The sequence below is a fragment of the Ambystoma mexicanum genome, chromosome 8 (genome assembly GCF_040938575.1).
Source record: "Ambystoma mexicanum isolate Mex_15411 chromosome 8, UKY_AmexF1_1, whole genome shotgun sequence".
Lineage (NCBI taxonomy): Eukaryota > Metazoa > Chordata > Amphibia > Caudata > Ambystomatidae > Ambystoma > Ambystoma mexicanum.
This window is the reverse complement of record NC_090929.1, coordinates 666,171,965-666,191,917: the sequence shown is the minus strand read 5'-3', so window position 1 is coordinate 666,191,917 and position 19,953 is coordinate 666,171,965. Positions and strand designations below refer to the sequence as shown.

General features: G+C 46.8%; 1 protein-coding gene across 3 annotated transcripts in view; it reads left to right on the top strand.

The window, feature by feature from the left end:
* Positions 1 to 13,283: 13,283 nt before the first annotated feature.
* The window catches only part of CDA (cytidine deaminase), a 351,013-nt gene continuing 344,343 nt past the window's right edge, over positions 13,284 to 19,953 (top strand). The window contains exon 1 of one of the 3 annotated variants that reach the window (XM_069610452.1): positions 13,284 to 13,377. In XM_069610452.1, coding sequence (XP_069466553.1) covers positions 13,319 to 13,377 — 59 coding nt within the window. In that variant the 5' untranslated portion in view covers positions 13,284 to 13,318. Of the gene's footprint in view, positions 13,378 to 14,875; positions 15,090 to 19,953 lie in introns of those variants that run through there. The other 2 variants (XM_069610453.1, XM_069610454.1) reach the window with 2 other exon arrangements.

The following is a 19,953-nucleotide window of genomic DNA, read 5'->3' as shown; positions in this document are numbered from 1 at the left end:
AGGGAGAGGTTTAGAAAATGTAGCTCTTCAAAGAGGTCACCATAGTAAGCTAACAGAATAAGCCAATGTGAATCACAGAGGCCCTTCTTTCGTCTGGTCTAAACCCAGGAGAAAGTGTCTTACTTTGTTCCCAATTTCCTAAACGCGATTTAAAACCTTTCCCCCTCGAGAGCCACCTGACCTCCGTGTGAAACAACAAAGGATCATGTTCAGCTCCCATTTCTGCACATAATGTGGCAAACAGACGGGCTCTAGCGCGGTGCAGATTAATAAAATGTACAATCTTTAAAACAGAAGTCAGCACCTCTGAGAGTCCATTCCCCATATTGCTCACAGGCAAAGCTTCTGGGGGCATCACGCAGTGTATCCACAATATATGTGGAGATACTGCCAACATTTTTGCTTTTAACCCAGTTCTAGCACCACACATTGAAGGAGCACCATCCATGCAAATACCAAAACACGCCTCCCAATTTAGGCAGTGGGAAAGTAGGAAGTAGGTAACAATGTCAAAGGCTACAGATGCAGTTGCTCTGCCCTGAATTGGTTTACAAAATATTTCTCCAATATTTCTTTCCCACAGCAGTACCTCATAAAAGCAATCAAATGTGCTTCTTTTGAAATGTCAGCGGCCTCATCCAACTGTAGGGCAAACTGACTGTTTCAAGCGCGATATCGATTCTGTACTGCTATCAGGGGACAGGTCAGTGATGCGGCGGAAAATTGTGGTGTCAGACATTGGGATACTTTTGCACTTCTCTGCTGTACCGTCACTAAGCATTACCCAGTTGACAGCGAGAATTGTTGCCAGAATTACTTTCTCAGCATCTGTAAAGGGCTTTTTGTTTTTGCCCAGATAATGTGGTAAGAAGCTTCAAAAGCAGTTGCAGGTACCAAGGCCACATTTTTAACAGTGCCTTTTTGCTTTCGTATGCCTTGCAGCTGCTGTACCAACAAATCATTGGTCTTTTTTGCTAAATCGGCATGTTTGGTTTCCAAATGCCACCTTAATTGTGTTGGCTTCAGGCTTGCAAGTGAAGCGCCATGTTAGGCAACACTTGGATGCAGTACCCTCTGGGAACACTACACACAACTCTGACTACAGGTATAGGAAACCCAAACTTTGGTATAAGCTTGTACTACACAGTTTTGGTAGCGTGTTGAGCAGCCAGGCTTATCTCAAGAGGGGTCAATGTGACCTGTAGTGGAGTTACACAGAGATTCACAGTTACACGTATTGAAATAAACTCTTACACTCAAGGTTTCTTGCATAAACAATTATTAATTTATTTATCAGTCAGTTAGAATAAGCCTTCTTCAGAAGAGAGCAATATAATAATAACACACGAATACACTTCGATACTGTACACTCTTTGTTTCTAAATCAGTAAAGCCCCTTTTGGGATGGCCCACGGACACAACCTACACCCACAGGTGACTTCAATAACTAGGGTGCTGAGGACATTAATATCTTACTGTTGCTATTAAGAATACATTGGCAAAAGGTAAAGGTTATTAGAACAAGAGACCACAAATATTCCTAAGCAGGCAAATACTTTCGGATCCCCCTAGAAGAGTCATTCAGTTCAATAGGCTAAGCCAAAGTCAGTGGGCAAAAGTCTTGTATAGAATCAAGCACTTCTGGTAGGTAAATGGAAAAGTCTTTGCACAAGTAAGGAGTCTTTGATGAAAAGAAGAATCAAATGTAGGGCCACAACCTGAAGCAACTCAGCAAGAGGTAAGTTATCTTAGACTTTTTACAGTACCTTAGAAATGAAGAAAAGATGCAGCAGATGACTTCTGTTCCTGTGCAGCTCTCACTGTTCCTGGGCCTCAGTAGTGGGGACACGAGGGAGGACGTCGGGGGGACTCCTGCAATGCACTGGGATGGTCAAAACTCGCAACCGGCAAACTTCACTTTCAGTGGCTGTTCAGTGTTTCAGCTCTTTGTGTCTACTGCAAATAGCAACACCGCGGTTCCTGGCTGTCGAGAGTGACTTTCCTTTCTTCTGGGGTCCCGCACTCTGTTGAGGAGGCTCAGGCTCGGTCAGTCCTGCTTACTGGGAGTTGGGAGGATCTTCCTGAAGCTCTAGGCCAGCTTAAAAGCAACGCACACAATCTGGTGTTCTTCTCCTTATACGGTTTCCAGCAGCAACTTTGTGGAAATTCAACCAGCTCCGAGATGGATGTCCAGGTGGCTTACTTTGGAGTTGATTGGCCCCACCAACTCAAGGGGAGAAGTCGTCCTTGCAGGGGCTTCTCTGTCGATGCGAACTTGGCATTTCAGCCCTGCAGCAGGGCTTCCCCGGGCAAACCAACGGTCCAGGAGTTGCAGCAGTCGTCGGCTTCAAGTTCATCTTCGGTTCCTTCGTCCAGTGGTCGACTCTGCCTTCCAAGCCCAAAGACTCACCTTTTATTCTGTTCTCTCCCATTCATTCCAGCCTAGCTGTCAGTCACCCAGCAGGGTGGCTGTCCTTGCCGGACAGTCAGCCGGCCAATCACTACAGAGTGCATTTGGGTCTCCTAGGAGACTAAGCACAGGGAGTTACGGGCACCTTCATCACTTCCTGCATACCCCAGACATCCTGGAGCGATAGGCGGGCTTCACTCGTGAATCCCGCCAAAGGCAAATTGAATAAAGAGATCAAACCTGGCTTGGCGCACAGAGCCAAACTCAAGGACCTCTCCATAAAGAAATGGCGAAAAAAGAAGACTAGGGCCATTTTGACAAAAATTGCACCCTGGGGTGCTTTACTGCAGCTCCGAACGCAGCCCGTGGTAAATACACACCATGGTATTTCAAACGAAACCACTGCCACCAGATATTCAGTGAGAAAAGGGTAACATAAAAATGTTACATGAGAAGTTAGACAAAGGGGATACTAGGTAATCCCTCCAGCCCCCTATTATAAGATAGTGTGTGCTGGGTCTAGAAAGTTACAATGGTAAGTAAAGTCAATTTCACTTTACTGCTCTGGGAAACAGTAGTTTATCCCAGAGAAGGTATTTAAAACCATTGGGAAATCTGAAAGTCTTCCCTGTGTCACTGCACTGAAGGTGCTGTGTGACACAATGTAAAATATGATGCCCATGGAGTTTGTCAGACTCCACAACCAAAAGAAACACAGTGTTCAAAATCACATAAAAATACACGAGAGAGTGGGAAAAAGGGTCTCACCATCTCCAGGTTAAAAAAAAATCAATTCCTGAAAATCCAACAAAGTTGCTGGGGGTCTCTAAGGTGGAGGGAATTAGCACATTTCAAGTTTCCAGAAATTAAAAATGCTTCAAAAGATGTAAAAAATAGCACATGCAAAGATTTAAAACGAACTATGTGAAAAGTCTGGGAAAACAATGTCCCCAAAAGAAACCATGTGAACAGCTTGGGGGGAAATAAAATCAGCAAAAATGGGTCAGAAATACTGGTTGGATTGAAAGACACCACATTGAAACAAGTCTCAGAAGACTCCCCCGTTCAGATCGGAAAGTTCTAGCTCAAATTGTTTTTGGAATTTGGAAGTGTGATCCTGGACTAGGCCACAGATGCACATTGCACAAGGCCGATATAAACCTTCAGCACTTCTACTCAACCAATGGTAATTAGGGAAACTAAATCCTTACCTGCCTGCGTGACTGGGTCAAGTGCTTCACTGGATTTTTCTTGCTGGGACACAGGTGGTTAGGTTGACACACCAACTCTTGGAGCGATGCTGCTGCAATGAAAACAAACAGTTAGCCAAGGATACATAGGTCTACCTGAGACTTCTAAATTAAGATTAGATGAGCAGGGGTTAAAACCAGCTCTTGGGTGTTAGGCATCAGCTGGTAAGCAGGACGTAATGCTGGGAAACCAGGAGAGAGTACACAGTGCACTGTAAATGCAACTCCCACATGAGACGTGAACTTTCAGTACCGCCCCAAACTGGACATGAGAAAGGAACAGCCTTAAAAATAGGTTTCAAATCCCTGATTGTGACTCCTAACTATACCTTTAAAATTGCCCCAACATCACCCACAGCAAAATACAGTTGTTTTAAAATAATAAAGTTACTCACCATAGTGACTACCTTACACCTAGTCCATAGTTCCCTTTCCTCCATACTTTTGGGGCATTCCGTCCTGTGGGACGGGACCGGAGCACTTTTTGTAAAAAATCATCAAATTGAAAAATGTATCCTCTTTTTACGTGGGGTACTGCACGCGGCCGTAACACCGCCCTCCTTAGCTCTGCCCGGCGCTTCGCTTTTCAGTCCTTTTTTTCGCCAGGTCTGAGACCATTTAAGCAATAATAGAGGATACTTATTAGAGGGGACAGCGCTGGGCGTATGGAGGAAAGGGGACTATGGACTAGGAGTAAGGTAGTCACTACGGTGAGTAACTTTATTATACTCCTACGTCCCGTCCCCTTTCCTCCATACTTTTGGGAATTACCAAGCACTCCTTACAGGATAACGGGTGGAAAGAACTCGTTTACTGAAAGAGGTTTTTAAGAACAGCTTGCCCGAACTGAGCATCAGCCCTGGAGCTCAGGTCTGAGCAGTAATGCTTCACAGAAGTTGATGGTGAAGCCCACGTGGCTGCCTTGGCAATGGTTTCCCAGGGAACTTATTTTTGGAAGGCAATGGCAGCTGCCTTGCACCGCACAAGATGGGCATGAATTCCCTTTGGAGGTTGAAGGCCCTGAACGGAATACACTTTAGAGATACAGGAAGCAATCCATCGGGAGATAGTTGCTTTCGAAGCCGGCTTTCCTTTTTGGTTTCCGAAGGTGACCAAGTGCTGGGAAGAGCTCCGAAGATTAGATGTTCTTTCCAAATAAAACATGAGAGCTCGCCTTACATCCAAATTATGCAGAACCCTCTCGGCATCTGAAGCCGGTTCTGGGAAGAAAACTGTTAAGGAAATAGACTGGTTCAGATGAAAATCAGATAACACCTTTGGAAGGAAAGAGGGATTGGTCCGGCGGACAACCTTATCCTTGTGAAAGGTGAGGAATGGATGTTCTACCGACAAGGCCTGAAGCTCGCTTACACTCCTTGCCGAAGTTACCGCAATCAGAAAGGCCATTTTCCATTAAAGGAATTTCAAGTCTGCCGTAGCCATGGGTTCGAAGGGTGAATGACAAAGCAGTAAGCACAACATTCAGATCCCACTTAGGATGTGGGCTGTGCACAGGTGTATACAGATGCAATAGACCTGCAAAGTGCCTGTTAATGACAGGGTTTGTAAAAGAAAAAGAGCAAGAGTCCGTGGACAGGTAGGCGGCAATAGCCAACAAATAAGTTCTATAAGACAAACATGCATGCCTGAAGCTGCCAGATGAGAAATGAAAGACAGCACAGTGTTGATAGCAGCTTCTCTGGGGTCTAGCTTTTTTGCTAAACACCAGTGACAGAAACAGAGCCATTTGCTCCTATACTGAGACCTGGTCGAAGGTTTTCTAGCCGCTTGGATAATATGCATATTATCCGCGGACAATTTGAAACTCTCTAAAGATTTGAACTCAGGCACCAGGCCGCCAACCTAAAAGATTGTGGGGAGGGGCGCCACAACTGCAGATCGCTCTGGTGAAGCAGGTCGGGAATCAGCAAAAGCTTGATCGGTGAGCAGTCTGACAGATGCTGAAGCTCCAAAAACCAGAATCTGGCTGGCCACCACGGGGCTATGAACAGGAGAGTGCAATTCGACGTGTTATTGAGCTTGCATAGCGCCCAGTGAATCAGAGGCAGGAAGGCAAAGGCCCTCATGTTGTGTCACAGATTCTCTAGAGCATCCCCGAGGGAAGAGGCTCAGAGCCCGTTCCTGGAAGCATAAAGAGGAAGTCGCAAATAGATCCACTTCTGGAGTGCCCCTATGGCGAAAAAGTTTGGAGAAGATCTCCGTGTTCAGCTCCCACTCGTAGCTGATCACCGCTCGCCAGCTGAGAGTCTGCAGTTACATTCAGCTGGCCCGGAATGTGTACCGCCAACAGCCAAACTCTGTGCTGCATGGCCCATTCCCAAATATGAATGGCTAGATATACAAGGGGAGGTGACCTGGTACCCCCCTGCTTGTTGATGTAAAACATGGATACCGCATTGTCCGTGTGGATGCGGACCACCTTGTTCACAATCCCTGGCTTGAAAGCTTTGAGCGCCAGGAAAATCGCCAGAAGTTCCAGATAATTTATGTAAAATTGTCTGTCCTGCGGCGACGACAGGTTGAAAACCTGAAAATGATCAATCGTCGCGCCCCACCCGATAAGGGAGGAGTCCGTCGTAATGGTCACCTGAGGGGAGGGCTCCTGAAAGGGCGCACCCACCGACAGATTGCCGGAAGAAGACCACCAAAGGAGATCTATCATCATGTAGGGTGGAACCTGGATCATTTTGGTGTCTGGGTCCACCCTCGGTTGCCAGGAGCTCCGAAGAGCCAACTGCGTAAATCAGATCTTGAGACGCGCCAGGGGAAGAGCAAGCATGCACGAGGCCATGAGGCACAGAAGCCTCTGGAACCACCAGGCGGACATGCTCTCTGACTGAATGAAGACTTGACACGTGCTTAACAGATCCGCCGTCCTGTCCACCGTCAAGGACACCCTGCAGTCGATTGTGTTCCAACGGAAACCCAGGAATATCAGGTCCTGAGAGATTGTCATGGAGGATTTCCGTCCAGTTCATCGACAGCCCAAGACTGAACAGGAGCTGAAGGAGGGACTGAATATTGCTTGAGGCTTTCACCGGACCTGGACTGCGCAGAAGCCAGTCGTCCAAATATGGATACACATGAATACCCTGTAGCCTTATAAAAGCTGCAATAACTGACATCTTTGTGAAGACACGCGGCGCAGAGCTGAGACCAAAAGGGAGCACTCGAAACTGATAGTGCTCCTCTCCCAGGGAGAACCGCAGATATTTCCGATGCGGGCTCCAGATCAGAATATGCATATAACCATCCTGAAGGTCCACACCGCTGAGCCAGTCGCCCTTCTGAAGGAAGGACTTTATTTGGCAGGACTTAATAATCTTGAATTTCTCTTGAGGAAGAGAAAGGTTGAACTGGAAAGGAATAGAATGGTGCGCAGGCCAGCCCGGTTGGGTTTTGGCACCATAAACAGACGAGAGTAGAAGCCCTCCGCTTGTTCCACTAGGGGAATGGGTTCTACAGCCCTGAGATCTAGAAGCTTCTGGACCTTGGCCCTGAGGGAGGGTGTCTCTGACTGCTGAAAGGGAGGATTGGAGAGTGGGGTAGAGGGGAGGGGCAAGCGGAAGCCCACCCGAGCGATGGACAAAACCCACCGGTCGTCGGTGATGGTGTGCCACGCCTCCAGATGAGTCGAGATTCGTACTCCCACCAGAGTCTTGTGTGAGTGCTAAAAAATATCATTTTGCAGACTTTTTGGCGGAAAGACTACCTGTCGCTTAAGAAGAGAAAAACCGGCCTCGTGGCTGCCTCTGGCAGGAGTTACCCGGCGGAGAATCAGGCCTGTGCGACCTGCAATCTTGGAACCCTCTAAAGCCTGAAGAGGATCGAGATAGGGACCCAGATCTCTGACCTTTGACTGGGGCCTTCACGAGCAGCGACAGAGACTTGGCAGTTTGCGTGCTTGCCTTAGTCTTGGTGAGCTTGTCATCCGTTGAAGAATGAAACAACTCTTTGCCATCAAAAGGCAGGTCCTGAACTTTATCTTGGACCTCCTTCGAAAACTTTGTTGCATGAAGCCAAGCCTGACGAGAGGTGTCCACCCCCAGCATGAGACCACGAGCCGAGGTGTCAACATGATGTGCAGCAGCCTCCAGCATATCCTGCGCCAACACTCTAGCGTCTGACAAGCCGCCTTTAAAGTCTTCTAACTTGTCGACAGGAATGAACTCCTGGAAGTCAGCCAAATATCTCCACAGTTTCATATTTGCCGCTGCCAGGATGAGCTCTGCGTTGGCCTAACGCAATTGCAGAGACGAGTTGGCAAAAATCTTCTTGCCCAAGGAATCGAGCAATTTGTCCTCCTTGGACAGAACTTGAGCCGCAGCTGCGGAAATCGCAGAGGCCGGCTTAGATTGCAGAGTGGCGGCCGCTACCACCGTCGAGGACGGGAGCCGGCATGACGCCAAGGCTACTTCCTCGGAGGTGTGAAGCCTGTAACGGGAGTCAATTATTTTATTTATGTGCAACCCGGTGTGGGGTTTACTCCAGACCTTGCGGGCCTTGGCAATGACATCCCTCTGAAGGAACAGGCCAGTGCGCTCCTTTGGAGATAAGGTCAGCGCCCCCGAAAGCACCCCTTCCTGCGGAGCGGGTGCCTCAGGCACTGGTATGTTAAGGAGTGACATCATGTTCAGTACCCTGTCATGAAACTCTCGCACAGAGCAGGGCTGGTCCTCACTGTCCTGATCTGCCAAAGGGTTGTCTAGAGCATCCAGATCCCTCGACTGCGACATGACAGGCGTCAGATTGACATCATGCTCTGCTGAAGACTTGTCCACAGGTGACAAGGGAGGCAGAGGCGGAAGAGCCAGAGGAGGGCCGGGCGGCAGAGAAGGTGCTACCGCCGGGGTGACAGGCGCCATGACAGGAACTGTCAGGGCAGGCTACGGATTGTGAGGGCAGATTTCCCTAAAGAGGCCCTTAAACTACTCCCTCATGGGATCAGAGTTCATTAGACTATGAAATTTTCCAAAAAAGGCATCCACTGCCGAGGCTTTAGGCGCCAGAGGCCTCACATGACAATATAACCCCAATAACGTAGAGAGGAGGGCTGCCAAGAGGGCCCGCCACCAACCGAGTCTACATAGACCAATGGGGCAGATGTAGGAGGAAGCGATACCGAATGTGGTAGTGGCATCCGAGCACGCCAGTCATAGGAAGGGTGGAAAGGATTCACTGTCGCGTGGATGAGGTTGTCCACCAAATAGAAGGTTCCCAGCACCAGCCGACGATAGCGTGGGTGTGAGGGAAGAATCCAAAATGGGCACCGCAGACCACGCAGGAACACCCGCCATTTTGTGAACATCTGAGGAGAACTGCGTCACATGTGTAGATGAAGCAGTTGACTGCATAGATTGGTCAGAGAACTTGACTGAAATTTTAGCCTTGACACAAGGATCCTCGGCAGAGCCGGTACTATGGGACCTTGGATGTTTACTGGACATCCTGTCCCTTGAATTAGCCTCTAAAAGGAGGAACCTCAGCAATGCCGGTAACAGAGGAGTTACAATCGACAACCTCTCCCTGTGCCCCCTCAACAGAACCAGTACCTCTGCGGGCGCTGGAAAGTTGAGGAATCCACCTCAGACAAGACCTTTACATGTCTCTAAGTTCTGTTGGTACACACCTTAGCCTCGTTAAGAGGAACCTCAGAACAGAGTCCGGTCTTAATACCTCTCTCGAGAGGGGCCTCGAACCGTGGTTCGGTACAGAAAGCCTCAACAGAGGCCTCAGGGCACACCCCAGTGTTTGTGTGGGAAGCTCCAGACAAGGAGACCTCGGAGCGAACTCCAGTACCCAATGCCTCAGCACGACTATGCTGGCTATTAGCAGCTGATCGGTGAACCTCGGATTGTGATCCGTTATTGGCAGGCCCCTCACGGAAACCCTTGGAGAAAACCCTGGTATGCCTATTAGGCCTGCGAGGCACCTCAGGGAGAACCCCGGTAGCAGAGCTTTTGAAGCCCCTTTTGGACCTGGAGGACCCCACGAAGGAGTCCCCCGGCCGGGGTGCCCTGAAAAGTAAAGAACTTACCAGGCGTCTCTTCTTTCCGTCAATTAAGAGTTGGAAATGCGATGGAGGAACCTTCTGGAAGATTTCCTCCCACCTACGAAGACGACGTTGAAGTGCCTGGACCGAAAGGGAGTTGCAGAAGAAAGACGAGTCCCAACGGCGATCCGGTCCCAGACACTCCAAGCACAGAGAGTGGGGATCCGCTTTAGCGAAACAACACTCGCAAGAAGAACAAGTGACAAATCCCAGATGCTCCGGCATAGACGGAGGACTACGCGACCGCACAACCAGAGCAGGAGAGAAGGACAACGGAAAAGAAAAAAAGGTCTTCTCTGTGATGCTAGGGCGTCCAGCCCCGACCGCACGGAGAAAAGGACTGAAGGGCGATGCACAGGGCAGAGCTATGGAGGGCGGGGTACGGCCGTGTGCGGTACCCCGCGTAAAAAGAGAAGGACACATTTTTCAATTTGATGCTTTTTTACAAAAGTGCTTTGGTCCCGTCCAACAGGACGGAATGTCTCAAAAGTATGGAGGAAAGGGGACGGGGCGTAGGAGTAAAAGGCATTCTTACCGTCAGCATGTCCTACTACAGATGTCAGGATGTTTTATGGTGCCATTGCTGCTGGGGACTTTGCTGTCCAGGATGGGATGATGCAGCCAATTTGTTTTCCTGCAATTAAAAAAGTACAATAAAAAAATATTATAGACGTACCAGATTGACCGTACCAATATTTGCGCACTACACTTCGCCAGTCGGCACAAATCCTCATCTGCACAAAAAAGGGAGCAAGGGTGAAGGGTCCTACTGGGAAATCTCCAAAGTTCCCTATAGGCCAGTCCACCCCAGCTGGCAGAGAGAACAGAGAGCAGTCAGAGCACATACCTGAAAACACGACTCATACTCAGTCACAGATACAAAAAATAATAGAGCGAGAGAAAGAGCATCAGCTTGCTATATTTTACCCTTTCTATTCCCTGCCTATAATAGTTGAGAATTCCAGCCTGCTGGCATTCCAATCATTCATCTACATATCTTACATAGAATCCGACACGGTAGTTCTTAACTCACCAAGCTAACTTTCGGAAACATCGAGTAATAGCCATGTAGCTTTTACGGCAGTTCGGTGACAGTGCTGACGTAGCAGCAGATTGCTGTGGCTGCCATGCCAGAACCAGGGCCCCTAGCTTCTCTTCAACATATGGTGCCCCATGCACCGACAGCAGGAAGATATACATGAATTCTGCTTCAAATCACTTCTATGGCAGCAGTGCACCCAAAGTACTGTTGGTAATGCAGTCATTGAGTACATCAAGAGATGCATATACTCAGTCTACAGTAGATTGCTACCGGGGTAGCTTATCAGGCTGACAGACAGTTGCTGAGATATTACATATGCAAAATATAATTATGTGTATTGATATATTGTTGTTGTTTCTTTTATTTAACGTTGAATTTAACCAAAACAATAAAAACTAAAAATAAAAACTAAAAATATATGCAAAACTTGTTAATTGAATGACTTTTTGCAATTACTAAAGGAAGTGTTATAGTGTTATAAAATGTGTTTGTCCAAGGGATGGGTTGGGGTATTTTGGCCTCTGTAGTGAAAACCAACGGAAGAATTTGTAATTAATCAGTTTGATAAACATAACATCTTTATAAATATAACCTGTGATAAAACACAAAGCGAGGGGCACACAAATTACAGAGTATTGGTGTGGTGCTCCGACAAAAAAGAATCTCAAAGAAAACTAGTGAACACAAGTTTCAGCAGCGTTTTTGAGTTTGTAAATACATTTTTTCCTATGAACGTGTAAAATGCACATTTAAACAATAACGTGTCCAGCATGAGGAATGCATGCTTTCAACAGTGATCCCCAGTCCCTGCCACAGTGATGTTCATGGCCAATTGATTTCAGTGGTGTCCCTTTTAGGACAAAAGAAAACACACAATGCTATTAGGAAAATCCACCACTCTGCACAGGACCAGAACAAATGTATGCAGAATCATGTCCCTCAGCCCCGGATGAATAACACTGCACTCTTCTGCTGCACAGGACAACTCTCCAAATACCCCTGCAGGGTCGGGACATCTAATCCCACTCAGAATCGAGCTAAGTCCCTACTCTGTACCCAGGGCTTTGAAGGGGGGGTGCTACTTTGGGGGCGTGGCTTGCGGGATCGGCATGACCTAAAAAGTACATAAACCATAGTAAGGTATGCAACCAAATATATAAATGCATGTAAGCATTTATATATTTGTATGCACACCTTACTATGTGCTTGTGTACTATGCAAGCCATATTTTACAAACATAGAAATTTGTAACATATTTATATATTTATAAAAGATGGCTTGAAAAGTACACAAACCATAGTAAGGTACGCACACACACACACACACACACACACACACACATATATATATAACATTTATATATGTGTATGCATACCTTATGGTTTGCACACTTTTCAAGCCATCTTTTTGAAACTATTCTAGGTTTTTAAAAGATGGCTTGAAAACTACACAATTCAATCCATCTTTCATAAAGCTTTGACGACAAAGCCCGAGGCGTCTTTGTCCGTTGGCAAAGCTTTATAAAAAGATGGCTTGAATTGTGTACTTTTCAAGCCATCTTTTATAAACCTCGAAATATGTCAAGGAGTTCTCAGGTTCGCGGGTTAAAGACGCCTCAGCAACTTGGGGAGGGGAAACAAAAGGACAGTAATGTGTCCCGCCAATATTGTGGTGGGACTGGGCGGCCCTGGCTCAGCCCCACTTTTTGGAGACTGCCGAGCCTGGCCCCAGCCCACTTAAAGCACTGTCTGTACCTTTGTAAAGTACACTTGTTCCCTGGGTCAAATACACCCCTGTGCAAGACAACAAATCCCATACTTTCACAAAACTATGCACAGCACAAATACCTAAACCCGCCGATGCAAAAATAAAATAGCCTTCTCTGCCACACATTACAAAGGGGTACATGAACAACCCCCTCACCAGGGAATGCCAAATCGCCCCCCCCATGCAAGAGAAAAAATAACTAAACTGTTATGCTGGAAATTCGTGCCCAGGTGCGCCTGTCTTCATAAAACACATATCCCCATCTGCTGCACATAACACATCCTCCAACCCCCCCACACAGGGAGGATAACGATTCACTGTACTGTTCACTGGTACAGTGGAAGTCCCATTGGGAAGGGAGGAACGCGCTGTGCCCAGCCCCACTACAAAACACATCACCCGCAGGTAAATCGCCCATCTGCATGAGAAAACCCCAAAAAAATAACTGAATCCGCCAGTACTGTAAGTAAATTTCACCCCTAATACACATTACAAACCCCCAAAACACACATAAATACCCCCTTCACAATATTGCCGCTCTGCATCACAGTAACAATCATCGAGAAGACCTATCATAAACCAAATGACACGTTTTAAGCACCAAATAACAATCAACTATGCGAAATGTGTTTTGTAACGGAAGAATCTCCCCAGCTGCTGCTCTCGCCTTCCCGCTCTTACAACAAAGATGACGAACAGAACGTTGAACCCCACGTGATGCAGAGCAGCCCACGTGATGAAGTGGAGGCGGAGCGTTGCTATGGTTCGTTTCTCGGATGGGAACTAGACACTACCCTTTGCGAAACGCTCAAGTCCTTTTTCCAGGCAGCGTCAGGTGAGTGAGTGCACGCGATCCAGCTCTTGTAGTGAATTTTATATGCATTTCTTTTAGCATCCATTAATTTAAGACGCTCTCAGCCCTTTGTTATATATTTAAGAGGAGCCCTTTTGCAACCTCAGGAAATGCACGTTGAAGCTGTCATTCGTTGTATTGTACTAATCACATGTTGAAATTAAATATTGTAAGTACGGGTCTTTCTAAACACCAGGTTTGGAAATTACACAAGGCAGCCTGTTGTTGGTATGTAGACACAGTAGCTACCCCGAAGCTCATTTACGGATAAGGTGAAGGCTCTGGAATGCACGCAGACGCAGTAACTGCTGTGCAGCTACTACACAGACCCTGCTCTGGTGTAAGTGACTACATACAGGGACCTCATTTAGGGGTCGCACCTACGACCCCTGAGGTCTCCCTTGCTACCCCTGTGGTCTCCCTTTCTACCCCTAAAAAAATAAAAATGTTTTTCTTTTTCTTTTTTAAAATTAAATTGAGGCTCCTGGGCTGTGGCCAGCATCATGTGGCCCTTTGTTTCTGTACTGTCTGTTTTTCTGATAGCTATAGCCATGAGGTCTCCTTGCTACCCCCGTGGTCTCCCTTTCTACCCCTAAAAAAATAAAAATGTTTTTGTTTTTCTTTTTTTTAGATTAAATTGAGGCTCCTGGGCTGTGGCCAGCAGCATGTGGCTCTTTGTTTCTGTACTGTCTGTTTTTTTGATAGCTATAGCCATTAAGAATGCTCAGTAGGTTCAGCACTCACTGCTGAAATGTGTGTGTGATCTGCAGGTTGCAGGTCAGACTCCTGGCAAGATCAACTGAGCCTTTCATCCTGCTGAGGTTGATAAATGAGTACCAACACAGGTTGGGCAATATATATTTGTTCTATATGAAGCGCTTAAGCGTAAGTGCTATATAATAACACATCATTATCGTTTGGACTTGAACCTCTGCTTGCGTTCAAAGTAATTTGGTAATATGGGCCTATAAGCACTGATATTAATTATACATATGGTGATCCGTTCTTGTATAAATGTATATCACTTTTGCAGTGATATCCCAACCACTTCCTGTTTTGTCAAGAGGTAAAAGGTTGTGTGCCATTGCTTCCCATGATGTCACTTTGGGGTGGGGTCAAATGACATCACTTGCTGTGATGTCATCAGAGGTCAAGGGTCATGTGATGTCACTTACGCTACCTCTGGCATTTTGGTGAAATGACGTCCCTGACTACACATATAATAATGAGGCCCGTTTCTTGACCCGGGCAAAGTGGGTGGCTGCCTGGGGTGCAATTGCCCTGGGGGGTGCAATTACCCCGGTCTCTGGAGGGCAACATTTACCTGGGTGTGGGGTGCGATTGCCTTGGGGAGAGTAGCCGCAGCACAGTAGCTGCAGCTGCTGCTGACTGGCAGTCACATAGTACTTGCGTAACGTTACTGAAGTCAGAGGCTCTTTGAACTTTCGCGCCACTTGGGTTGGGGGGCATAAAAGGGTGCCTTTCCTGGTGGCCGCCCGCCTTTGTAATCAAGCAGGAACAACACACCACAGAGGAAAAAAGACGACTGCCTTTGAGCGTTCCCGGCTTCCCACCCCAACACTCCAATTGCTTTCTTCCCGGACCCGTGCGCAAAGAAAGAAGACTGCATTGCCTCCCTGACACGCTTGTGTGCCTCCCTGACACGCTTGTGTACAGAACTACTCAGAAAGAAGGTAGGTACAGCCCGATGCTTCTGTTGATATTTTAGAAAATGTTCCTTTAAACTGTGTAAATAGCGTTTGGCTGGTGCTCAAACAGTAGTTTGCATAGGTCAGAGTGCGTTCTGGACAAGAACGGGTAAACGGGAATCTTTTGTTTGACACTTTACTAGGCCAGATTTTTTTTCCAACGTGTAGACGCCTGCCTCGGTTGGATCGAGTGCATTTATTGGAATCGCTTTGCTGTGTTCCTGCTTCCCCTTTAGAATGTGTGCCACACCTAACAGGGTAAATAGCAGAACATAGCTTCACTCTGTTCTGTCCCAAAAACGTCTAAACAGCAGAAACATGTCTCAGTTAGAGTTGAAAGCGTATATTGGAAGTTGCTGCTGTTCTGGGCACTTTCAGCCGCAACCTTTCTTCTTTGTTGGTTTTAATTGGACAGGTTTGAAACTTGGTACTGTTTTCTGCAGTTCAGAGAACTTCATTTGTTGAGAGTTAGGATTCGGGGCAGGAATATATGGAACTACACTTCTTTTCATGGTTCCATTGAAGTTTTATCCCCATGCAAATTGTTCTTCGTCCTGGCGGCAGTCCTTTCTCGTACTGAGTTGGCTGCAGTGGTGCAGCTAGGATTTCTCGGGAGGGTGAACCTGCTCTGTGTACACGTGTGTCTATGGTAAAGTTCCCCATAAACCAAGGGCAATATATTTGATGAGCCGGTTTGTTTGCTTTTGCTTAGTCCCGTGGACAAGATCTGAGTTTGATCTTTTATGGTATATCTTTGTTTCATTGTTTAGAAAAGCACAATGGTACTCCTTTCATTGGCAGGGCAAGGATGAGGGGCAGAAAGGTTCTGGCCAGAATTTGAAAATGCAGGCAGTGCAAAGATCTCAGGAGGTTTACTTTCATGTGTAACTGGCCCAATGGGGTGAGCCCCTTGCATGGTCAGATGTAAATGTTTTCTGCTGCACAACAGTAATCGCAGTGAGACCAATGCCCACTTTTTGTCACATGCTTTTTTTCACACTTTTGTTTCTTTAAAATAGGCAGAAGAAGCACTCTGTAATCCACCTTTACAGGGAGCTGCCATTTTTATGCATTTCAGTTTGCATTCCTGCAAAGGTTATATAAACAAGCCTACAAGTACCAGAATGCAATCTGATGAGGTTTATTATTTCAGTCCAGAATTGCACTACTTGAGCTCCTGTCCTGCGGGTTGAATTACTTTGAAAAGTGCTACACAGGTCCGTAGAGTGGTGCGGGACATGTATGGGGGGGTATGGTTAAGCCTTTTGATCAGTGTAAACTGGACTTCACTTTGGGAGAGGAGGAAAGATTCCGTTATTGCCAACTAAGGCACTGGCTCATTCACCCCTTGCTGAGGCAAGTGGCTACTCGACAACTCGCTCCCCTTGAGAAGTTCCTCAGTCGGGAGTCGGGAGACAAGCATCTCATTGCAGACTTGTATAGGATTATGAAGGCCGGGGAGGCTCCTCCAGTGCGTGCATATGTGAAGGCTTGGGAGTCCACCACCGGTGCTTCTCTGGGGGACGAGGACTGGGCGTGGTTGTGGAGAAAGATTCCCAGGTTGTCTAGGTCCCTACAAATAAGGGAGATGTGGCTGAAGCTTCTTACCCAGTGGCATCTGACCCCTGTTAAGCTTCATAGAATCTACACCGGGGCCTCCCCTCTATGCTGGAGAGAATGTGGTGCAGAGTGCTCTTGGGAGCACATATGGAGGGAATGCCTGTTGATTGTGAATTTCTGGGCGGGGGTCCGTGACGCACTCTCCCAAGTTTTGGAGCTAGATCTTGGGAACAACATGGGCTTGGCTATCCTGGGAATGGGGGGAATCCTTGGCAGCGATCAAGAGCAGGGTGGGTCGTAAGCTCTATGTCATTATGATGATGGCCGCAGCAATGGTAATGGCCCGTAGGTGGAAATCAAAGGACCCCCCCCCATGATCACGAATGGGTGGCTAAGCTTTGGAACCTGCTGGCGCTTGAGTAGCTTACTTACTCAATTCAAGGTCAACATCACAGATTTAGGGCTGATTGGGCAGCTATGTTGGAATACTTGTTGGATGGTCCAAGGCAGAGGTGGTGTCCTCGGAGCATGAGACTCTTGGGTATAGTAGTGGATTCACCTGGAGAAGCAGTCTTTTGAGGGACCTCATCTATTTGGGATTGCTCTTCCCATGAGGACACACTGGGAGGGGGGGGGCCTGGAACCTTCTCTGCAGAGCAATTACTGGACCATTGGACTACTGTCAGACCGGGAATTTTGGGGGGGGGGACTGGGGGCTGGGGAGGGGGGGTTTGGGGCTCATTGTTACTTGTTTGCTTGTTTCTATCCTTTAATAAGTGCCCAAATATAAGGTGTCTTTCAGTGTAAGAGATTATGCCCAGAGGGTGTAAGGCTCAAATAAGGACGGCCATGCAGAAGAGTGAAAGAGATTAAAGTGGGACAGAAAACGAGATAGTCAAGGAAAAGGTGTGGAAAGCGAGATTAAGAAAGAGGGAGCGAAAGAAAAGCAAAATGGGGGCAGAGATTGCACGTGAGAAGGGGAGGCAATGGGCGGTTAAAGGGCAAGAGTGAGATGGAAGCGTGCTGAGGGTAGAGGTAGATATGAATCGCAGGAGGAGGAGGAGGAGTTGAAATGTAACTGGGAGAGAGCACTGTGACCAGGATTGGGTAGAGGCCGCTGTATCAGACTTGCTGTAAAATGCACACCGGAATGTGCAAATTGGCTAAGCTCCAGGGCTGCAGGAGGACTCTATGAAGTGGAGTCCAACCCTCTGTGCTCCCATCAGCTGAATGCCTCCTTTTGATGTTTCGTCAGAAGAGTTGTTTGCTGACTTGTACTTTCCTTTGGCACAGAGCACCCACAGGGTACTGAAAAGTGAACGCTTATAGATGTGCCAGTAGTCGGGCTGTAGTGACCTGCAGCATATGTGGGAAGTTGGTCCCAGGTGAAATGAGGGATGCTATTACCCTCAGGCCACACCATGCTTTTTATTTACCTTAGTGCACCTTGCTTCACTCTGGCCTCCTAACGAAGCTCGCCAGCGCTCCTGTGGTGTTCTGGTTCCTCACTTCTGTATTGTTCCATTTCAGTTTTTGCTTTCATAATGGTTAAAACAAAGACCATTCAGTTGAGGAATATTGTATTAGATCGATTTGAGTTTCTGGTCAGATGCTGCCTGCCTATTTGATCTGGAGGCTGGCATCTGTACTGTAGATAAGTAGGATGTTTCCACTGTATGGCTATGTGAAATGAGTCGGAGGCTGTAATCAAGACCTTCTGCCCTTTCCTTCTGCACAAATGGAACTATCTGAAAGCACCAACACTTTGAAAGTGACTTTCAAATGACAAACAGCACTCCAAAAACTGCTCAACAATCTGACAAGATGTTGACCTGTTTGAGGTCATTGGTGAGATGTATTTGGAAGGAAACCCTGTAAACAATATTCAAGCAGCCCTTTCTCTGAACCAAAAGTTATTGCCTCTCACAAACCTTAAAGGGCTGTTCATGGTAATGAGTGGAGTTTCCAGACTACCCTTTTACTGCATCTGCCAATTCAGAGCCTTGTTTAGTTGTAGTTGGGTTACAGCGTATTTGGTTGAGAGAGGGATTGACACTTGCAACGTGAGATTGTGAACTGGAGCCTGTCAGCCATTGGTAGGAATTGGCATTTATCGTATTTGTGCAAATGCTAGAAAAGCTTTGTTGATATAGGTATGGCCATGGTGTAGCCTGTCCAAATTTGCCCCACTTTCAACTCAGCACCTTTTTAGAATGGAGCCTCCTTACCACTACTTTGGTTGGCAATCAATGCATCATTTAAACTGAAAAGACTTTTTAAAAAAAAAAACGTTTTTGGGGAGTTTGGATTATTCCTAGCAAGAGTATTGTAAAATGTTATAATTGGCCCATACTTTCTGGCTATTTCTTTTACTTCAGGCATTTGAACGTACTGGCAATGTCGAAACCAATAAGACCCTTCGGATCACAGAACCGGCAAAGAAAAAACAAGTGGCCCAAGGTATCAAAAGTGCCAAAGTACTGTCTTCATTTTTCAGTAGGGAAGAGAAGACTTCAAAAGTAGTAGATAAGCGCCCTCCCCGAGGCCAGGCAACAGGCATTCTTGAGGATACGGTACTGCCTATGGTCATGTCACAAGTTTCAAGAGATGACGCCTCAAGAACCCAAGCACTAGAGGGCAATGATGACCAACTGTTACAAGACACTAAAATGTGTTGGTTTGAAGACCTTTCTTTATGGTCAAATCAATACCTGGACATGTGCGTGATCAAATTGTAATGGGAGAGTTACAGGCTATGCTACCTCCTAGTTATTCATACACAAAGGATGACAAAAATAGGCACTTCTTCTTCATATGGGCTCAGGGTATTACCTAACAAAGAAACAGTCTCCAGGCCATGTCTGCAATATTCTATTTTGACTGACAGTCTACTGTTTTTGCTGTAGGCTTTTTGACCCTATGCCAAAATCAAAACTTGGTAGTGATGGCATTAATAACTGGAAGCATATTGGTAACTATTTGAAAATGCACGCAGGGTCTCCTGAACATGCCAAATCCAGTGGCAAGTGGGTGGATGCTGAAAGGTGCCTCACAGGACATGTTGGTATTGATACTCTCAGGCAAGATCAAATACAGGAAGATACCAAGCGTTGGCGGGCTGTCCTTGAACAAATTATGTCAGTTGTTGTCTTTCTGTCCAAAAACAATTTGGCATTTTGTGGCTCTTCAAACAAGTTACTTACTCCAAACAATGGACATTTCTCAGTCATTGTTGAACTACTAGGGACATTTGATTAGATCATGATGGATCATTTGCATCGAGTGACCT